General features: G+C 45.1%; 1 protein-coding gene across 1 annotated transcript in view; it reads right to left on the bottom strand.

The window, feature by feature from the left end:
* Nucleotides 1-23,225, bottom strand: part of NFXL1 (nuclear transcription factor, X-box binding like 1) — a 680,877-nt gene that overhangs the window by 113,302 nt on the left and 544,350 nt on the right. Inside the window, exons 19-20 of the mRNA XM_086962681.1 lie at nucleotides 14,139-14,208; nucleotides 10,809-10,913 (exon numbers count right to left, since the gene is read on the bottom strand). Coding sequence (XP_086818807.1) covers nucleotides 10,809-10,913; nucleotides 14,139-14,208 — 175 coding nt within the window. The remainder of the gene's footprint in view (nucleotides 1-10,808; nucleotides 10,914-14,138; nucleotides 14,209-23,225) is intronic.

Raw genomic sequence — 23,225 nt, 5'->3', positions numbered from 1 at the left:
GCCACCTCCGATCAGCCAACCACGCCCTCGCCGCCGTCCCCCGCATCCGAAGAGCGACAACAGGAGGAAGGTCCTTCTCCTACCTGGCCGCCAAGACCTGGAACTCCCTCCCTCCCGACCTGCGCCTGACCCAAGACCACCTCTCCTTCAGGAAGAAGCTCAAGACCTGGCTGTTCGAGCAGTAACAGCACCCCCCCCCCCCCCCCCCCCCAAGCGCCTTGAGACCCTACGGGTAAGTAGTGCGCTCTATAAATGTCTTTGATTGATTGATTGATAGGCAGAACTGTGTCTCTACTTGTTTGTTGTTTTAGGTGGTGGGTAGCTGTGATGCATATCAAATATTAGAACAAAACTCAGAAAGGCATCTAGATGTCCAGGGAGAAACCTAATCTGTAGAGGTGCAGACTCTGGATGTAGAAAATGGGCTTCGATCTGTGAAAGGTTAAACCCAGAAAAACTTCAAGAAAAAAATATATTTTAAGTTATGTAGGTTTTTTGATAGCAAAAGAATTTCCTCAGTTAAATTCATCACCACCATGATAACGTATATTATTTTGCAATTGGGTTGATTAACTGCAGGATATTTTTTATAACTCATTTATACAAGAGGGCTCAGCGCTTCTCCTAGAGAGGTTTCTCTCAAGAGTTAATTATCCTTGGTCATGTTAAAGTTGATATCTTTCAAAAAAGTGACCCTTAGCATACATTTTGCTTGCGCACCAGCATATGATAATGTACTCAGAAACTGTTTGCTTGAATATACATTCATTTGAAGGGACATTATCACCTCCTGCGCAGACTGTCCTTGTTGGTGGTTGTACGTAAGGCAACTGCTCTAGGTCAGTAGAATAGACAATCACTGCCGAATCAGAGCACAGGCATTGACCAATGGGTCCAGTTTAATATTTATACTGTCCCAAGCCTTTGTTTAGGCAGATGAGCATTTTGATTGATTGTAAACAGCAACCCATGCCTGAATTCTAGCCCAGCTGAATCCCATCATTATGTTTGGAGGGATGGCTACCCTTTCTACACCAAAGCCTGGCTGTCAGATGATACACCAACCGAGGTAAATGAGGAGTTAGAGCATTTAAGGCATTCTGGAAGGTGAGCACACCCCATGCTTTCTAGGATAGGCAGCGGTAGGTAGGAGTACGATTACATGAATTCATATAATACAATGCAAATGTATGATGGTTGAATTGTTCATTCTGTTCACCATTCTTGCAACGCTGGTGACATTGTATTGCTTCAAACTATTAATCATTGCACCACATGTAATTTACACCAGAGTCCAATTGCCTCAGTAAATATTTGAAACGCCAATTTGTGCCCTCTTTGGGCATGCCTTAGTTACTAACGACAGGGTAGGATCTGTTTCCATGATCTCCTTGGGGGAAGTAAGGTTTATTTCTTTTTTATTTTTCAAAACCTTTATTATGTTATGTTATGTTATGTTATTTTTACTTATACGCACACAGCTGCCCCAGCAAAGGGGCGTCCTGGCGCTTTGACAAGGCAGACATAACACAACACTAAAAAGGGCTCAGAAAAGTAGAACGCAAAAGAAGAACTAGATAAATAAAAAGGTCTTAATGGCCCGTCTGAACTGGAAAAGCTCGTCAATGAGCTTGATATGCATGGGGAGAGAGTTCCACCAGTTTGCTGCTAAAACTCGAAAAGAGCGGCCACCAGCCCTACTCAATCTAAAGCGCGGGACCACTGCTAAATTCTGACCCTGAGATCTAAGGGCACGTTGAGGAGTGTATGGAGTAAGCAAATTCTCCAGGATTTTAGGAGACGAGCCCTTAAGGATTTTAAAGGCCAGACAGAGGACCTTGAATTTAATCCTCTTGCGGACAGGGAGCCAATGTAGGGAGTGAAGGGATTTAGATACTGAGCAGCGCCTTGGCAGGCCTATCACCACTCGGGCTGCAGCATTTTGGACTCGCTGCAATCGAGCGAGTTCCGCTTGATTAATCCCAGCCAGTAAAGAGCTGGCATATTCCAACCTAGACAACACTGATGCTTGAACCACCAGCTGTCTAGTGGATGCATCAAAGAATTTGATGATCGGTCTAAGTCCTCTGATAATGCCATAGCATGAAGCCGCCACCTTCTTGGTATGACAAACAAAACTAAGGGATGGATCAAGCCATACCCCCAGATTTTTGATCTCTGATGCTGGGGAAGGAGTCACACCCAATTCAGAAGGCCACCAACTGTCACCCCACAATTCTACCTGCTTACCCACCACCATAATCTCAGTCTTCTTGGTGTTTAGCTGGAGACAGTTGGAATTCATCCAGTTGGCCACTGCTCGTAGGCCGTCACAGAATCTGGGAGCCTCTAAATCTGAGTCCCCACTCAGTGTGACCGCCAGCTGCGTGTCGTCTGCATAAGAGACCATCGTCAGGCCCCACTGTTTGACGACCGCTGCCAGCGGTCTCACATAAAGATTGAAAATAGTGGGACTCAACGATGATCCCTGTGGGACCCCCAGATCCAGCGAATGAAATTTCGATTTACCGGGTGGGATCGCCACCTGGAATGACCTATCAGCAAGGAAAGATCGAAACCAGCATAAGGCGGAGCCCGAGACACCCACTTCCTCCAGCCGCTGCAGCAAAATCCTGTGCGAGACCGCGTCGAACGCGGCGCTAAGATCTAACAACAGTAGCGCCGCCGTCCGACCCGCATCAAGCACAGAGCGTAGATGCTCGACCATGGAAAGGAGGGCCATCTCCGTGCTGTGGCCTGCACGAAACCCATTCTGAGTAGGGTCAAGAATGTTAGCCCTAGATAGATGGTCTGAGAGAATGGCGTTTACATGGGCCTCCGCAACTTTCGTGGCCCAAGAAAGTAAAGAGATGGGGCGGTAGTTTTCAGGCTTAAGGGGGTCAAGAGTCGCCTTCTTTAAAATCGGTGTGACTACAGCCTGCTTCCATCTGACGGGAACTACTCCGGAGGAAAGAGACAAGTTAATCAAGGAGAGTACAGGCGTACGGCAGAGCGGCGCCAGAATCTTAAGTTGGGCCGGTTTCAGCGGATCTGCCAGTGATCCTGATTTGATTTTAATGCTAAGTGAGTCAAAGGCCTCCATAGATAGGGAGGGCAAGATGGTAAGACACTCACTATATTCCAAAGTGCAGCTGACCCGTTCCAGGGCTGAAGAACCCATTGGAAAAGTTCGATAAATGGCTTGCACTTTCTCACGGAAAAAGGAGGCTAATCCCTCACAATGGGAGTCCGAACATATATCGGCCGCAGATGCCCTCTTCGCCATCAGGTCCTTTAGCACCTTAAAAATGAGTTTTGAAGGGTTCGAGTTATTCTGAAACTCATGAGCATAAAAGGCTGCTCGTGTTTTACATACCGCCCTATGGTAGATTTTAATCTTAGCAACATAGCAAGCTTTTAATTCAGGAGTAAACGATTTCCTCCAAGATCTCTCAGCCTGTCTACAAGATCTTTTGAGGGATGCTAATGAATTATCATACCATGGACTAGGCTCCTTCCGACGACACTTGGACCAGCCCAAGGGGATCAGGGAATCGAGGGCCTCAGAGATCCACTCACAGAAGGAGTCATATCCACGATCAACCTCAGTGAAAGGAGCTAGAGGAGCCTCTTCAAGCAGATGATAAAAGTCCTCCAGTCTTAGTTTGTGCCAGTGTCGCTTGAGAACCAGTCTATCCTGAGGTATGAAAAGGGAATCAGACATAGGGCAGAGTATTTTCACCAACATATGGTCTGTCCAGACCAGCTGGGTAGGACCGAGAGCTCTAACTCCCTCTAAGTTTGTAAAAAAAGGATCAAGAATATGACCGCCTCGATGTGTGGGACTAGTAATCGGCTGGGAGAGCTGTAAGGCCTCAAGATCGGCCAGAAAGCTCCTGATCGAAGGCAAAGAGCTACAATCAAGATGCAGATTCAAGTCTCCAATGACATTGAAGTTGGCACAACCTAATGCCTCTGAGCTAATAAGATCAGGGAGAGCAGCCCTAAAGGCAGAGTCACACCCCGGAGGGCGGTAAATTAGCAGTTGTAAAAGAGGTTAAGTACATCAGTGCAATAAGTACATCCAATACAATGATAGTCAATCACAGAGGCTACAACGCACCTTCCTGCACGTGCTGATGATGTTAAGCGAAGGAACAAAAAACAAATTTAAATTACAACTCCCCCCCCCCCCATACTACGCGCATCATACCAAGGTGTCTCATGTTAACGGATGTTGATGCAGTTAATAACAATACGACAGGTGTGTATACATGCGAGGCTTATGTTACACAAATCTGATAAGGTTCACACCACAATGGCGCCATCCGGCTTCCCTCCAGCCTGGTCATCTCCTCTGTCTGGTCCCTATCCCCTTGCCATATAGTGGTACTCCCGGTGCAGACACTACATGTGGGCCAGTTCCAGTCCGGAAAGATGTGCGTGAAAGCGTTGCACCATTAAGTTAGTGATCAGCATTAGTGTCCCCGTCTAGCGCTCCTCCAGTCTCCCCTGCACCCTCAGACTCAGCCTCGTGCTGTCTTAAAAGATAGGCCGTGAACGGTCCCCAGACGTCTTTTGGTCGCAATTTCAGGGGGAGCAAGTCTGCGTATGCGTGAAGTTGGTCTTGCCACGTTGCCATGGTCGAGATCCATGTCTTGAATTTAGGGTCTCGCCCATCAGCATGCCACCTGACGTTTGGCTAGGAATAGGCTCAGTGCCAAAAACTTTTTGTGTATGGTCAAAGTGGTGTGTGTGAGGCCCAATAGTGCCATCAGCGGGCACGGTGTCATCACCACTCCCAGCATGTCTGACAACCCCGCAAAGACCTCCGTCCAGTAGAGGCCAACCCCGGGGCAGGTCCATGCTAGGTGGAAGAAGTCCGCTCCCTCCCCTCCACAGCGACTACAGCTATCATTCTCTCTGAGGCGGAACTTGTACAGTTTAGCAGGAGTATAATACAGTCTGTGGAGGAATTTGAAATGGAGCAGCCGCAGCCTGGCATTGCCCGTGACTGCATTAGTTTGTGTGCAACTGACCTCCCACTGCTCATCCGTTAGCGGCTCATCGAGATCCCCATCCCAGTCTGTGCGTGCTCTCAGTGTAATGGGCATTGGTGCGTTCTGTACGTGTTTGTAGAGTAGTGATACAACGTGATGTGGGGCACCTTTTTGCAGGAGAGCGTGCAAGGGTGCTAGGGTGTCCGGTTCGTCCGGGAAGCTGGGGGTGGCGGCTCGAATGCTCTGTCGGAGTCGGGTATACAGGAAGGTATCCATGGTGGGTGTATATTCCCCAAAGAATTGGGTTACAGTGCGGAACTGCCCTTGAACATACAGGTCTCCCCAGGTGTGATATACAAGTTTGGATAGCATCTTACGACAGATCTCCTCACATGTGACCTGCAGACGGGGGTCATTCATAAGGGTAATTCGTGGTGAATACATGAATGGGCTCCCCATGGCCTTCGCAAGGCGTTTCCACGCCGCCGCCGTACAGTCGACCGTAGACTGGTCTTGATCTCTCTTTCCCCAACACATGTGAATATATATCCAGTTGTTGTCACGGGGCCCATGTATCCGTCCTCCACTGCCAGGTGTGCCATATAGGGTGGCGGATGGAACCAGTAAGCGGCGAAGTGACCTGGTGCGCAGTCCTAGTACCGCTCAAAATTGGGGACCTCTAAGCCCCTGAGATGATACAGCAGCACTAAAGTAGAGAGACTGATCCTCGCTTGCTTTCCCTCCCAAATCAGCTGCGTCAACTGGGTTCTGAGTGCGCTAAAAAAGTGTCTCCCCAGGCTATATGGAATATTGGTGAATAAATATAATAGTTTGGGCAGTAACACCATCTTGATGACAGAAATGCGCCCTGCCATTCAACATTCTTCGCATGCTCAAAAAAACATTTCGCTGGATCCCCTCCGACACAAGGAAAACAGTCACCCACGCTCTGGTCACGAGCCGACTGGACTATGGAAACACCCTCTACGCAGGTACTACCGCAAAACTCCAGAAGAAACTCCAACGAATCCAAAACGCCTCAGCCAGACTCATATTAGACATCCCACGCAACGAACACATCTCTGGCCACCTTAAAGACCTCCACTGGCTTCCCGTCAATAAGAGAATCACTTTCAGACTGCTTACCCACGCACACAAATCACTCTACGACATCGGTCCAGAATGCCTCAACTCACGACTGTCCTTCTACACCCCCTCCCGCCATCTACGTTCTTCCAACCAAGCCCTCGCCACTGTACCTCGCATCAACAAGACCACCATGGGAGGCAGATCCTTTTCATACCTGGCTGCTAGAACATGGAACTCACTCCCCGCCTACCTTCGCCTTACCCAGAACCACCTAGCATTCAGAAAGCAACTTAAAACTTGGATATTCGACAAGTAATCCCCCCCCTTCCTAAGCGCCTTGAAACCCTCTGGGTATGTAGTGCGCTATACAAATTCTTTGACTTGACTTGACTTGTAGCCATTTGGTGATGGTATCAGTGATTTTATCCAGGGCTGTCCCGTAATTGGCTCTGATCTGGATGTCCTTTTGCCTAGTTATTCGGATACTTAGGTATTTCAACTCTTCTGTTTCCCAGACCAAGGGGAAGTCCAGTTGGTGTGGTTGCGTTTTTTCCGTCAGGGGGAACATCGCAGATTTGCTCCAGTTAATTTGTATTCCAGTAATGACTCCGAACTTCGTGATTTCGTGCAGGATGGGATTGAGATTCTCTTGGTGCTTCTTGACATAGAGCGTCATATCATCCGCGTAGAGCGAGATGAGTTGCTGGCGGGCGGGATAAATCAGCGCACAGTGATTATGGTGCTGTCTAAGCTTTGCTGCCAAGGGCTCGATGGCCAGAGCAAAAAGGACGGGGGACAACGGGCATTCCAAATGTGTGCCTCTGTTAATGCTGAAAGGGGTAGATCTGAACCCACTCAGTAACACCACCGCCGTTGGCTGGCAGTATAGTAACCATACCCAGTCCAAAAAACTGAAGGGCATTCACATACGTTCCAGAGGCCTAATAGGTCAGCCCATTCGAGCGAATCGAACGCCTTTGTGGCGTCTAGGAATATAGCAGCCGCCTCACAGTTACGGTCTATGTCTTGCAGCACCGCATGTAGCGTGCAAAAATTGTGCGATATTGCCCGATTTGGAACAAATACGGCCTGACCTGGTAGAACCAGACGCTCCATCAGGAGGTTAAGGCGCTTAGCGAGAACTTTTGCCAAAATTTTAGTGTCGCAATTTAGCAGAGACAGAGGGCGGTATGAATCACAGTGTGCAGGGGGCTTGCTAGGTGTTAATAGGGAGGTGATCAGAGCTTTGGGGGAAGTAGGGTTGTCATGATCTGAGGTTGCAGACACCATCCGGTGCCCTCTCAGTTTGGGGTTCCAGATGGCAGACTGTGAGCTAGCCAGGAATTAAGTCAACATGTTCTGATGGTATGAGTGGGCTCAGTCCCCATAGTTTTGAAGCTTATGTTGCCTAAACGTGCAGTCAAACTGCAAAAGTAAGATACATATGACACCTTGAACTGGTGTAACCACACTTCTCAAACATTAATTTTTACTGCTATACTATACTGAATATAGGAGGTCCTGAAGTTAGGAGGGGTGTTGATTTGATTCTAAAATCCACTAGGCAGAGTGTAAAAATGCTTGTGAGCTGGAAGAATGGTGATGTGAACCAGGACACCCAGAAGACAATAAAATCCATGTAATACATCTTCTTGAATTATTCTGTCTTCAAATAAATGCTAAGTACCCAATGAGCTAAAATGGACAATTTTTCAATTTTATTTTTAAAGATCAAAACCCGTGTTGAATACTAACCTCTGCCAGCCACACTTCCTTCAAGACCTGTTTTGAAAAACGTGATTACTCCTACAGAACGTTCTCGAAAATATTCTATGCTCCAGTGGGGAATAGCATTTGGAAGGGAGGCTGTACACCTTTGTCACACTATCCAGGATATGCTGGTCAATGGCCAACCTCGCCTATTCCATGTCTATTGCTGAAATCTAATATCAACTCCATCAGGCCAGTACAGAGTAGAGTGAGTGAACGTTTTGCTTTAGCAACCTGGATTCAACCTCAACACCAACCTCACTCTCAAAGAACACATTGACAAGAAAACAAAGTTGTCCCTCCCAAAAACAACTATTCAAGCTCTTGTACTACAGGCAGCACCACACTTCATCTAGGGATTCAAGAAGTATACCCACACCACAGCCATTCTAACAGAACTCCATTAGTTCCACTTACTAGCCCATACCATCTACAAAACCAGTGCTTCATTTACAGAGTCATTGTGCCTGAGCACCATGAGAAAGAAGGCAAAGATACATTTTAAAAAGTAGGCCAAAAGGCTACCTCCATCTTGCATTAAGGATCTGGAACAACATCCCCGTACCCATCAGGACTGACCCAACACTGGTCCTATTTATTAAAGAGGAATGCTGTGTTCTTAGGTCTACACCAGCTAGCTGCCTTGTGGCAAGAGTGATCCGTAAAATAGTTCTGATCATGTCCAACAGGCACACAACTGAGCAGAAGACTGTAGGAATCGTTGCATGCTTTTGCCAGATGGGTTTCTGCATAACCATCTAAATGGCAGAAACTGTAAAAGATAGCAATCACTTTAGCCAAAATTTACACATCTACATCTACATTACTAGTATCTTTCAAATCAAAAGTAGCTGACACTCTCTTTCACGGGGCAACAAAAGAGACATTGTTTTCTGATGAGAAAGGGATCTGTTCTTTTAAAATCATTCTGAGGCAAATGATCTAGATCGCTAGCATCCTTTTCTGAACTGCTACTTTGCTTAAATTGCCTTCAATAATTTATTAGACTCCTAATCAAAGTATAAAGTGATTAAATTAGTTTGAGAGTTGTTTCCCATTGCGGAGCTTAAGAAAATGTCAGTTCTTTAGTACCTCAGTACGGATTGGGCTGCAGAGGATTTAGGGCACACTAACATGGAAACAATGGTATTTGGAAAGCTACGATCTAAACCAAGGTAACATGTACAAGCGGCCTAAACCGTTGCATTCTATATTTGGGGATGGTGATGCAGTATCTGAGCTCCCAGCTTTGTTCAGGATATGCAATTCGTTATTGACGCAGGGGCGTAACTTCGGGGTAGAGGGGACTGGGGGAGGTGTTACGCTCCCCCCTAATAAGGAAAATGGTACTTACCAGTATGCATCTGTTCTTGGCATGTAGAGCTGCAGAGTTGTACACTGTGTACAATCTGCAGCTCAAATGCCCCGAACATGTATTTTCTGCAAAATAGTTAGGTACAGTTGCTTTCAGTCGGTATTGTGAAATGGCAATCTGATTTCACTGGTAATTTTTACATACACACAGTAAAAACACACACACTCTCCCCTACTCTGTTTTAAAAGTCCTCAAAATTTTTTATTTTTCAAAATATTTTGTTTTCTCTCTTAGTACTCCTACTAATTCCCATTCCAGTCCCTTTCCACTGCCCCTTAGGCCCCTCTCATGTACTCTGCTTGTTGTATATTGTATTTAAACATTGTATGCTAGCCTGGTTGTCGGAAAATCTGAAGTTCCCCTTTCCCCAGTTTTACTGACCAAGCTACGCCCCTGCATTGACGTGTAGACCACTCATATGCAATGAATTCAAAATTCATTCCAATCCAATGCACCAACTATGCAGCACATAATTCTATTTTCCATTATTCATTGACCCAAAGCAAGAGTTTGTAGGGACTGACGGAGGCTGAAGATGGATGCGTTTCAGATCGCCAAAGAAATCGCTTTTGTTATTGAAGCGAGCTATATCTTGAAATGTCATTGGTGCCAATGCCTACAAACATAACAAAGGTAACAATGGAACTATAAATATAACTGGGAAGGCATTTCAAATACACTGTGACAAGGGTAATTATGCAAAAGAATGGAGCAGGACTTCATGCCCCAAGCTCTTGCCTTTGGGGAAATGCTACTGATAGAAGTTGACTTTGTTGTGATCCTCAGGTTCAATATATTTATCTCTGATTGTTAAATAGTACGATCCCAATAACGTATGTGACAGGGTCCTGTTTCAGAGACTGTGCTCAGATTGTATCACTTAGTTTGTCTAAGATCTTGTAATTAACAGCCATCTTAGCAGGCATATATCACTCTTTAAACAATCAGAGACAGTCAACTTCCAGCTATCTTTTTAGATGTTACTGGACCTGCATCTGAAAGCTACCCCCACACAGTCAACACCCACGGTGCCCTAAAGTCTAAAAGAGGCATTAGAATGAGCTGCTATGGGGTGCCATATTTAACACCTTTGTAATGAAGGCATGGGAAGTGCAGGGTCCAGCTAAGCAACGATGGGCCTGTCTAGAGTCATTCAATGCAACGCTTACTCCTATCTGATTCACAGCCATGAGGAGAGAAGATGAAGCAGATTTTGGTTTCTCTTACAACATTCACGCTGGGATCTCTGTCTTTAATACTGACTGAAACTCTGCCTTCCAGTTTAAAAAATAGCTGAGGTTACATGATTCGATTACAGCTGCACCAGCGGCTAGGAGACTTAATTTGAACGAAATCGTGATACAGCATGGCCAAATTTCTCTGAGAAGCGGTTACAAATCAAACATCTTGTCAATTCCTAAAAGAACTACCATATTTAACTACTAAAATATGTTGGAGTATCAAGGAGAGAAACACATGCATCATTTAAAAAAAATCTACCAATAAAAACAATGGCTTTACAGACATATTTATCACATGAACAATGTTACAACGTGATTTACGTTACAACTAACCTTCTTAATTCTCTTACAGGGACAACGTAGTTTCACCTTTTGGTTACAGTTTCCAGAACAATCCCCTGGATGGCAAATTTCTTTACATCGATGACCACAAGGCAACTGAAAGGGAACAAAGGTTACTAACCCACATTCTCTGTTATAACATCAGCATTACTCAAATGACACACAATTTAAACAATTAACAAGTGAACCAACGTGTAAGACTTCTTACAGTGATCTCAACTTGATAATTTGCTTCTGGTTGTTTCAACAAATTTAGGGTTTGGAATTAAGCATTCACTGTATTTATCGAGTTTGTAAAAATATATACACCATCCTACATCTCAAGGCCGGCGGGGCCTAGTATTGAGGTTAAACACAGCAACGTTGCAGGTCATAGTAAATTCCACCGCCTACAACCATTATGAAGAAGTCATGATGGGTCCCTAATAAACGAGGCAAAATAAACAACCATAGCAATCCCTACCGTCCTCTCAACAAGATGACCCACCTACTTCATTCGGCATCATTTTCAGATGGGAACCCCAACGAATTTCTATTAATGCATTGAATAATCAGTAATTAAATTAGCCTGTGCCCTGATCTAAATCTGGCCCTTGTGGGCGGGCCTGCACAGATATCCATGATAATCATGATGTCCATACCTAATAAAACCGGTCCCTTTTGCCTGACCAGCCAGCCCCATTGATATTTTTTCCATGCCAATGATCTAAGGCTAGGTGTTTCCTTTTTATTCCGCAGACCTAAAATCTTATTTTTAGCAGCACTCAACAGTAGAGTGATCCGCGACCGTTTTGAGACGTTAATGGGTAGGAGAGATGCTCCATCACCCGAAGAATTATATACGCTGGGAGTCTAATTAGATTGACCTCAAAGATCTGGTCGACATCATCTAGGATATGTTTCCTACATCTCTGAGACAATGCTGCAAAACATGAGGAAGTGACTCGGAGTTGCCACAGTTTCTCCAGCAGAAGTCCCTTCGGCTAGCATCCCAAATGGGGATATAATACCAGTGCATCGCAATTTTCGTGTCTCCCTCACTCCTGCGCTAAACGTATTTAATCAAAGTCTGAAGAAAATCTCTCCACATTCCGTAGCCGTAACTGTCCGCACTAGTTCAGACTCCCATCTCATTTGACCGGCTGTTTGAGTGGTATTACAGTTAAGAGGCTTGTAGATTTCAGATATCAGGCGTTTATCATCAGATATGAGGAAAAGCAATTGTTTCAAATCTGATCAGATGCTTAGAAGCCAATTGATTTCACCGTTCTACTTGTCACTCAATGTCTCACTTGAAAACAGAATGTTTCAGACTCGGGGAGGCCATAGTCTAGCTTGACCTAGGTTCAAATGATTTGAGGCCTAGAGCGTTTAAGAAATCTCCCATTCTCTTACAATTGATAGTCTTTTGTATCAAATATTGGGCTACATTCATACCTGGGAAAAATTTTTGGATAACTAGTAAAGGGAGAGAGGAGAGATGACATCCCTTTTCTAGACATATCTGAATCCTAAGAGGATGACACAGCCCTCGTGACAGTGGAGGAATATAAGACCCAAGAGAGGTACCTCTTGGGCATGCAGGGTATCTTCCAAAAATGTTCTCCGGCATTTATCTGGTCTACCAAACAGCAAGCTTTTTTCCCCTGCTGCCCTCCACCATTCAATCATGTTCCTCATCTGGGCAGCATGGAAATAATTTGTGACATGGGAAACTCAGTGCAGTTCCCCCTCATTTGTTGGTGCATACATCATACGTTTTGGGAGCTGTGCTTTCTCTCCCGCTGTCCCCAATATGAAGCTGTTCAATCTGTGCTGAATGTCCACTAGAATGCCCTTTGGTGTTTGCAAGGGGAGCGTTTGACCCAGGTATAAAAATAGAGGGAGGGCCATCATTGTAAAAGCAGCAGCAATGGCTCTTAAACTCAATCTAGACATTACTGCTTACAGAAAAAGTTCTTTACAACCCTCTTTTTGCAGGAACACTTTTATGGGTCTTAAAATGTCTTTCCCCAGGTACAAATACCCTTCCCTCCGTGGGAACTGAATTTTATCTTGGGTTCACATTTAAACCTATTCACCAAGCTTTCTTGCAGCATCATTCTTGGGAAGCTGCTTTGCATTTGGTTATAACATCTGCACGCAGGTCCGGGAGATACAGGCATTATGTTCTCATTAGCTTTATACAGTGTTGCATAACAACAAAGAGACCATGAGGACTCATCCACAATGTCTCCCCATGGTGATTTTGGACTTCCATGTGAATCAGATAGTTACATTAACAAAGTTCTTTCAAAATCCCACTTCCTCCATAGAGAGATCTCTCCATACATTAGATGGCAGGAGAGTTATTATGTTTTATCCCAACATAACAAAATATAATGATATTCAAACAACTATTTGTGAATTATAGTCCCTTGCACACAGGACTGGCCACTTCCAAACACCCACTGTCCAGATTAATAATTTCTTACACTCTATTATGCTACCAAAAAGCAATTTTCTGGCAAACCAAGGGCACATTCTACCAGAGGTAAAGTAGCCTTTTCAGATAAAAGGTGAGGATGAATTACATATATTCTTGGAAAACGTGCTCCGGGATCCCGCATGTGGGCAGAACTATTCAGTGCTCCTCAATACCAATGGAGATCCCAAAAGGAGAATATTGGGCCACGTTCTATCAGCGTATTAAACCTATAAACACCTTAGTAGAAATCCTTGACTGTTCACATAAACTAGCACCAAAGAGTCATGAGTACAAACAGAATACTTGGTTAGGCACCTGGAGTGTACTTGCCCGTTAAAGTGTGCAGTCCCATAAAACGGTTTAAGGAAGATCCCAATAAAATTAATGAAGATTAGTTTATCATACACAGAGCATTACATCTGGAGATATGGTGACTAATAGTTCTTGTACATTAAATTCTAATATTTAAATGATGAACGTGTGGAAGATATGCATGTGATTATCTCTGCCTTTAAAATGAGGCCCTTCCAGTACCTGGTAAGACTTTTATTTGCTGTTGCCCCTGTACTCCTAGATATGCAGCACAAACCTTAATAAATACGTGAAAATCAAGCAATGTATCTGCTTCTTGTACTTTTGTTTTGTCATTGCAGCTACCAACAATATAGCTACATAGTTTTAGCAAAATGTTTTCGGCATTATAGTCAACGAGGAACATTCCAACTTAAAACACATTCTTACAAGTTGAGTTAGTTATTGATGTTTTCTGTTATTTGGGATCTATTGTATCATAGATGGTAATTGAAGTAAGCATGACTAATAATACAGTCCCATTTAAATTAATAAAAATGTACCTCTTTTGGACACTGATTCTTACAGGAACTTAGCATATCCTTTTGTTCTCCTACGGCAGCAACCATTGTCCTAATTAAAGAAAACACACACACACAATGCACTTAATAAAAGGGCCCGTTGAATAACATTCGATTATGTTAGAAACTGAAATCATTAAGGCATTCAATACTATATAATAAATTACATTCTTACTTAAGAACTATAGATGCTAAAGAAAAGTAAAAATGCCTTTCTTCACAGCTACAAATTAATGCTCCACCATATTTCACTTATTTCCAGGACCGCAATAGCAGCAGATTACTAGAGTCTTCTGATGCTTCAGTAAAAGGAGGTTGTGAAAGTGTATTGCTACAGACCACACCAGATTACGATGCTGGTGAAAATGAACACAGGGTGCATGTAGTCTGGCTTTTGGAAATTTGTTAGAAATGGGATCTCTAGTTGGCTAAGGCTTGTGCCAAAGCCAGGCAGAGACCACCATTCTAGTCAGGGCAAGGGAGTTACACGCCAAAGATAACCCCAGCTCACCCCCTTGGTATCTTGGCACAAGCAGTCAGGCTTATCCCAGAGGCAATGTGTAAAGCGTTTGTGCAACACACTCACTCAGCAGCAACACACTAGGCACACCACAAAAGGAACTCCACACAAGGTTATATATAAAAATAGCCTTTGTATTATCATAAACACATTAGAATAGTAATCACACCATATACACTGTGCCACCTGGCACTAGGCAATATTTACCGGGGATTATTTACACCTGACAGGGCCAATTGGGCCACTGTCAGAACCGTCACAAGCACAAATAGTAAATGTAGAACTAATAGTAAATATAGAACACAACCAGTAATTACTGGCAAAATACTGTACTCTGCATCATCTCCTGCAACATAAATCATATTATACAAGCAGCATCACATTAGGCGTGAAATACATTCTGCGCCAACCTCATAAGCATGAACGCATTATGCAGTAACCTCATAGGTCTAAACGCATTAGACAATAACCTCACACATAAGCACATTATGTATAAATCACGGTGCATAAATTACAGGACATAAATCACATTTCCTGAGCACCACATAAATCACATTAGGGCCTGGCGCCCTATTAATCTCACAGTCACCCTGGCCAACTGGCCTTCTTGGGGGGCTCAAATTCCCTATGTCCACAATGTCAGGGCGGCTGCCAATGCAGCTGAGTCTCAAAGAGCACAATTGCGCAAACCTAAACGATGCAGCTGTCACTAAGTGCTGTACAGATGGAAATCAAATAATGGCACTGGCACCACTGTGCCCTCTCTTGTCCCACTCAGGGACTTTTATGCCAATCTGCCCAAAACGTTGCAGCTGCCCGCGCTGTTGCGGTGCAGCTGGGAAGAAAGTAAAGGGGCCTGGCACCACTGTGCCTCCCTGTACCACTCAGGGACTTTGTAAAACAGATTGTGCCCAGGTTGCAGCTGCCCGCTACGGCGGTGCAGCTGTGAACAAATACAGGGGCCCTAGCACGGTGCTCTGGACTGGCACTAACCCCACCGAGTGACGAGAAATGCCCCCAAGCCTCCACGGAGACTTTGTAAAATGATGTGGCCACGTTGGAGCGGCCCGCTCTCTATCAGGCCCGCTCAGTTCACCAAGACAAGCACGGGCATCTCGGTGCCCTCTGGACCCCGCGGGGGCCCTATAAACCGATGTGGCCCAAAACTTAACTTTGTACTGGCACTCATAGTGCCTGAGGCACCCCATACACTGGGCTCCCCAGTGTGCCCCCTGCAGTCCCCCACTCACCGGGCTGGTCTGGGGAGGCTTTCCTGCCACTCAAGACAACGGGGCTGCCACTGTGAACCTCAACGACAGTCAGGCGGCGGCCCCACACACAGGGCTGCTGCTTGCAGACTCTGTCTCCCCTCTTCGCGCTGCTGACACCGCAGGGCTCTCTCTTTGCACACGGGAGCTCCGCTTTGCCGTCAGCCGTTCTCCTTTTCTTGGTGACAGAGTTCAACTGATGCCACACTAAGGGTTCAGGGCCTTAGGGGCACCTCTTGGGGATCAGGATATCACCCTAGCATAGGCTAGAAGGGTTCAGGCAGGTCCAGTTGCAGGTCAGCTGGACAGATGAAGTGAGGCTTCTGGAGCATATTATGACCCAGTAGATCAGAACAGAAGGTTAGTCAGGTAACCCTTGGAGTCACTTCAGCCTGGGATGAAGGGTTCCTTCTCAGCAAGTAGGGCAGCCTTGCAGTGGAGTAGCAGGGCAGCAGGATAGCAGGATAGCAGCCTTTCCGACAGCAAAGCAGCACAGTAGTCCTTCTTCCGTAGTATCCACAGGTGTACTAAAGAGCTGGGTATGAGGGTCTAATATTAATAAATGATTGGTGCCAGCTTTGAAGTAGAAGAAGGTCCTGAAGGTCCCCCCGCCCCTCAGAGGTGTTTGGAATTTCCTGCCTTCCTGCTCTGGCCCAAGCTTGTCAGGGCGCATATAAAACTAGTGTCAAACCCTTTGTGAATGTGCTCAGGCAGAAGCTTTGTGAGGTGCAAGTGTAGTAGATGGCAGCTCCGCCCCCTATCAAGATAGAGATGACTCATCCAGCCAACGCCTATTCCCCCTTTGTCTAATTATCTTTGGAGCAATACACAAAGTCAGCTTCCAGCTACAGCTAGTTATGTGACCCAGGATACAGGCACCAGGAACCAACTGTTTAGGACAGGAAAATGCCAACTTTCTAAAAGTGACACACTAAAGTATACAAAACAAGCATTGGAAATGCAATAGGTCTCACATTAGAAAAGTTGGAGCTAATGGTCTTGTAAATGACAAATATTTTATTTATTTGTTGGTTTTAAAAATAGCTAAATTGATAGATTTGTCATTTACAATGCCAATAGTTATAACTTTCGCGAATGTGACACCTATAGCATTTGGAATGCAACATGTTTTGTATTTACGTGACTTAGATGGCAGCTCTGGTCGTTAGGCCACATCTCTAGAGAGCAGGAGAGTGCAGCAGGGGAGAGAAGCACAGCAATGAAAAAGGTCTCGCATTAGGAAAGTTTGAGCTATTGGTAATGTAAAGGACACATTTTTTATGTATGTGCTTGTTTTTAAAATAGCGAAATTAATAGCTTTGTTATTTACAATGCCAATAGTTTTATCTTTCGCAAATGTGACACCTATTGTAACACAATATGTGTTGTAGCACTGAGTGGTGTGAGGGTGAGGGGTGTGAGGGTGAGGGGTGTGAGGGTGAGGGGGGTGAGGAGTGTGAGGGTGAGGGGGTGTGAGGGTGAGGGTGAGTGGGTGTGTGTGTGAGTGAGTGTGTGAGGGTGAGGGTGAATGAGGGTGTGTGAGGGTGAGGGTGTGATGCTGAGTGAGGGTGTGATGCTGAGTGAGGGTGAGACCTCAGCGGCATGAAATGCCAGCAGTGCACATGTTTTGTATTTGATCTTGATTGTAAAAAAGAAGGTATCATCCACTACAGGACGTATTAATTAACTCGGAGGAAGGTCGCAAAAGTAGCTCTTGGAATAGTGTGACTTTTTTCAAATAATTTTAGGAAATGGCTGCTAGGAATGGTCTGACAAATGTGCGTTCGTTTTAAAGGACTTAGCGCTGGTTATTCAAATAGATAGTGAGGAGAGGGGAGAGTGAGGACAGGGGAGAGTGAGGAGAGGGTAGAGGGAGGGGAGAAAGGGGGAGAGTGAGGAGAGAGAGGGGGTAGTGATGAGAGAGGGGGAGAGGATACACAGAGGAGAGTAGAGAGAGGAGAGTGTCAGAAAGGGGAGAGAGTGAGTATAGAGAGTTGAGAGAGAGAGTGAGGGGAGTGGGAGAAAATGCGAGTGAGGATAGAGGGTAGAGGTGAGGAATGAGGGAAGAGTGTGAGGGTGTAGAGGGAGGGGATAGAGAGAGGAGAGGGGATAAAGGGGAGAGAGTGAGAAGAGAGGAAAGAGGGGATGTTGAGGGGAGAGGGAAGATGGGAGGGGGAAGAGTTATTTTCCACTTTTCAAAAAGCCTTTAAAAAATAGTTTACAGGAATCTACAAAGATATGCGTGTCAGTGAAATCATTTAATAAAGTACACTGTGAGATTATTTTAAAATTCAGGTCATATATGTATAAACAGCCACGTATATGCAGTGTACAAAAAGTAATAAAACGTTGCAAAAAAACGTAAAAAAGCAATTATAGCGCAGGCTCAAAGAAGACAATTGTCCGATGCATGGAGGAGACTAAAATCTGTTTGGAAATGCCTAAGAATATATACTGTTTGTCGAGTGGATCCGTAGAGAATCAAAGAAGGAAGAGAAGGACCATAGGTTTCATATTCTTATAAATAAGACCCAAGTATTTACATTGGGAATGGGAATTAAATGATAGAAGTATCAACTGCCAAATACCTGAACCTAACTCGCTCGCTCTCATACTGTTTTTTTCTGGATTTTGGAAATGCAACAATTAACCTGCTGACAAAATAAAAGGTAAATGTGCTGATTTAAGTAATGCTGCATGAATGCTAGTGAGTGGGAAAGCTGCTTAAAGAGTTTAGAAGGGGGAGGAATGTTCCCAGTGCCTTGTCCTTATAGTTTAAACAGCTGCTGGGAGAGGAATTGGGGATGCACAGGCACGGCTTGTGGTTTCACTGCGTCTGTCGTGGGCTCTGTATGGGGTGGATCGACAAATTATTTAAAACTGTGGTGCACTTTAGCACAACGAAAAAATGGGTGGGTGGGGGTGTTGTCGATTATAGCATGTGCTATTATTCACTTATTGTCCCTGTGCTTTTCCTTAACTATACCATGTTGTACTTGGACATTATACGTGTGTATGGCACTGGAGAGAGTTGCTTATGTGCTGCTCTCAGTGTTCAGCTGGGGCATTACAGGCAATACAAAGCTTAACTTAGACTAGCGTGTGAGCGGAAATTATTACAATTAATGTTGATGAGCTGCTCAAGGCCTCTGCAATGGAACCCATGGTGTTGGATGAAAGGGTAAGGCACAGTGCAATTTTGAAGTACATACTTTTGTGAAGAATACCGAAGAAAATGAGATCCGTCCGAAACAGAAAATTTAAACAAGTGTTCGGTTGAAAACGAGGAACGTCCAAAACAGAAAATCGGTCAGAAAATTATAGTGCATGTTCGGATGCAGGCTTCTACTAAATAAACAATATTGGATGAACGTACATTGAATGGCAGTTAAATCCATGTGGCAGTTGATTCCATTCAGGAGAGAAGAGCCCCGTGCACAGAGTGAGTGAAAGAGCAAACCCTGTGACGTAGTTACTACGAGGCAAGTAACTGGAGGTGTCTCACGCATTGTTAAACAACGTGGAGGCCAGTTCGGAAGGAAAACAAGTTAAACAAGTTCAATAAGGAGACACGAAACTGAAAGCACGGCCGGCCGGCCGTGAAAGCCTTTGATGTAGCAGGGGGTGGAGCGGCACCAAGCTGGGCAACAGATGGCTGGCGATTTGATGCTGTGCACGCGCATTTTAGGTCAATGCGCTTGCGCATTGACCTAAAAGCGCACGGGCACAGCATCAAATCGCCAGTCTAGTTAAACCTCTGTTTAAGCCCCTATAGTCTCGCTCCGCTCAATGCGCATGCGCATTGAGAGGCGAGACCTAAAAAAGTATACAAAAAAAGTGATGGATGGAATGCTTGAATTAGTCTCAGCCCCTGGTAATTACCCGGGCTGCATCCCAATCCATTGTTATTTTGCACACCATGTCATCTCAGTTTGGACCCAACTATATGCAAATCAGTCTTGGCCCTGCTCCAATCGGAACAGTCCAGCCCAAACTGCCAAGCCAGGTCCTCCTTAAATCAGAACAGAAGCAACCCAGGCCCGGTTTTGCCATGCTAATGGGCCCATCAGCTGGGTACAGCTTGGTTCCAATGACACAGTGTGGACAGGATTCACATCTGGGCATACCCGTCCCACTTAGGGAGATACACTAAAGAATACAAAAAAGTGATGGATGGATTGGTTGAATTAACCTCAGCCACTGGTAATTTTTCAGGCAGTATTCCAATCCAGTGTTATTTTGCGCACCATGTGATCTCAGTATGGACCAAGCTATATGCAATTCAGTCTTTACCCTGCTCCAATATGAACAGTCCAGTAGCATTTTCAGAACTGTGACTTAAAAACCGACTTTACCATTAAAGAGGGTTGTACATTATAACTCTTTAGACACCAAACTCAACATTCCTACTTGCTCCCAAGTGAAAGTTAGCATTTATTAAATTTAATAAGATGACCGAATGTTATCGTGTGGGAGAGGTTGGCCTTGTAATAGTGTAAAACAAATGTAAGAGTTTTTCACTACCATGACATGTAAAACATAAAGTACATGTCCAACATTTTAAATACATCACAATCTGCCCTCTGAGTTGCTTAGAGCCTACCTTAGAGGTTACTTATATGTTTTGAAAAAGAAGGCTTGGGTCTGGAAAAAGGTATATTTTGTCAGGTCCAAATGACAGTTTAACACTGCACACACTGGTTACAATTGCAGTCCTGAGACATGTTTAAAGGCACTGCTTAAGTGGGTGGCATGATAAGTGCTGCAACCCCACTAGTAACATTTAATTTACAGGCCCTGGGTACATGTGGTACCACATTACTAGTAAACTAGCAGCCCGTCCCGACCTTGTCCGGGAGCAATCAGGCTTCCTGACCCCCGCCCGCCCCGACATTGTTCAGCAGCCCGGGACTCCACCCGCCCAACATTGTCCAGCAGCCCGGGCCCCTGCCAGCCCCGTCCCCCGCTTGCCACGTCCCCCGCCTGCCCCGACCCCCGCCTGCCACGACATTGTCCGTGGGTCCCCCGGAGCCTTACCTCAGCCACCGCTCCTCCCCCGCGCTCCTCAGTTCACTGCTCCGCCGCTCCTCCCGCCTGTCCGCCGGTCCTCGCTGCCTGTCCGCCGCTCATCACCGCTCCTCCCCCACACCATGTCCGCCGCTCCTCCTCGCGCTCCTGGACGCCGCTCCTCCCCGCGCTCCTGACGTCAGCACGCAGGTCGCGGCCGGCGCTACTTCGAAGGGACTACTTTTTTTTTTAAGGTACGTTTTTTAAAAACCCAATATTTTTATAGTTTATATAGCCTATGTCCATCTGCACACCCTGACGATTACAATGATGTATCGGGTGTGTGGATTGGTGCAGTGGTTCCCGAGTTTACCCGTCTCAAAGGTTCCAAGTTCTTGCTTTATAATAGTAGCATAGATTAAATGTGCCAATTAGTTGTAAGCCAATTTCACTATGTTTAAAGGAGAAAGCACAAGCACTTTACCACTGGTTAGCAGTGATATAGTGCAGTCAGTGTTATAGTGATATAGTGTGGAGTCTCCTAAAAGCCAACACTAAAGGGTTCAGAAAACAGGAGGGTGAAGACTAAAAGTTTGGGGATGCAGAAAGGGCAATGTCCAACAGTCTTCTTTTTCTGGGTCAAACCTCTTTCCCTACATAGATGCTGGCACATCATGATTTATTAATGCATCTCATATTATCAATCGATATTACTTTTAACAAGACTGATAATTTGGTCCTTTCAATGTCTCTTCCTTGAATATGGTATTTCATTTCTTGTTGCTGTCTGCATTTTTTTATGTACATTTCTAAATAATGCTATTAGGTATTAGATGTTTACCTAATGCTGTACGTCTGCTCTGCATATTTAATTTGATATAAATTAGCATTACATTGCATAATGTAATTATGGTTCAACTTCAAATGCGTTTTGCCTATTTACTCGTGATGGTGGACTTTAAAAGCATGTCTAAAATATTATGCACGGTCTACAACAGTAAGACTCTTATGAAGTGCCTCACCTCCATTCTTAACCTTAAGAGCCTTATAAGTCCAAATGGTCCAGTATCCTCTTTAGATTCAGCTAGTGAGGCATGTTCCACCACAGTGTGGTTTTCCCTTCAATATTGACATAGGCTGCAAATCACTGCTGTTCATGTAATATCTAAGTGGTGCAATGGATTATAGATTACATCTCCCCGGCTGTCTTCATACAAGCCTCGTATATACCAGTTGACCTCCCAGAATTAAATAAAGAATAAAATATACTACTTTTTTTTATTTTTTATCTTTTTATTGCAAAACATGCTCCAGTAAGATCACATAGTGGACGGCAGTGTTAATACATTGATACATAAAAGACCTCATCATATACATTGCATGTCACCATCACGGCCAGCAGGAAAAAGCCAAACCTCTCGTATCCCTCCCAACCCTGACCAGGAATGTCTGGGGCCCACACCGGTGAGTTTTCCATGAATGAACTTCACTACGCCTTGAAGTATCCCCCCTTCCCAAACCCGACCTGCGCCCTCCCGCGCCACCCATCCAACCTCATCCCCCTCAAGAAGGGAGCGGGACTCAGGGCCCTCTGCAGCTTTTAATCGGACTCAGAGTCTGCCTAGTATGCGGAGTGATGGTATGCGGAAAGAAAGTTGCGGAATAATGGGTGTTTTCCCTCCCCCGGTAAGTACATTGGTGGCACTGCGGCCCACATCTCCAGCAACATACTCATATTTTTTCACCACCCATCTGAAAAATGCACAGGTCTCTCTCATTGATGGCCAGCACCGACATACACTTTTAGACACACCTCCCGCCACAAGTTTTAGAATTGCGAACTTTAGAGCTGGTAGCTACGTTCGAATCTCAGCATCAGCTCAACATCCTGTGATTCCAGGCAAATCGCTTTGTCTCCCCGTTCCTACCACAAATGAAGGTGTTCTTCTGTAATGTAAATTGTGCTCATGCCATGTTGTCGAGTTCGCGCTATATAATTTTGCAAGGAAAAATAAAGTAGGGAAACTCGAGTTCACACTTTACTGAACGCGCACTCTTAAGTGCAGCAGCAGTGCACTGTGAATCGGAGCGTTTCACAGACCTGTCACAGATAGGAAATGCTATCAAAACAAAATCCTACAAAACAATATACTACTGGCCGGCAGCAATTCATACCCGGACAACGTCGGGACGGGCTGCTAGTCAGCGTATAAAGAAATACTCTCTTCCCAGCCACCACCCATATCTATTCCCCACACCAGTGGGTCTGCCCGC

The sequence above is a fragment of the Lissotriton vulgaris genome, chromosome 3_1 (genome assembly GCF_964263255.1).
Source record: "Lissotriton vulgaris chromosome 3_1, aLisVul1.2, whole genome shotgun sequence".
NCBI classification, from domain to species: Eukaryota; Metazoa; Chordata; class Amphibia; order Caudata; family Salamandridae; genus Lissotriton; species Lissotriton vulgaris.
The sequence above is the reverse complement of the archived record's forward strand: the minus strand, read 5'-3'. Positions and strand labels throughout refer to the sequence as shown.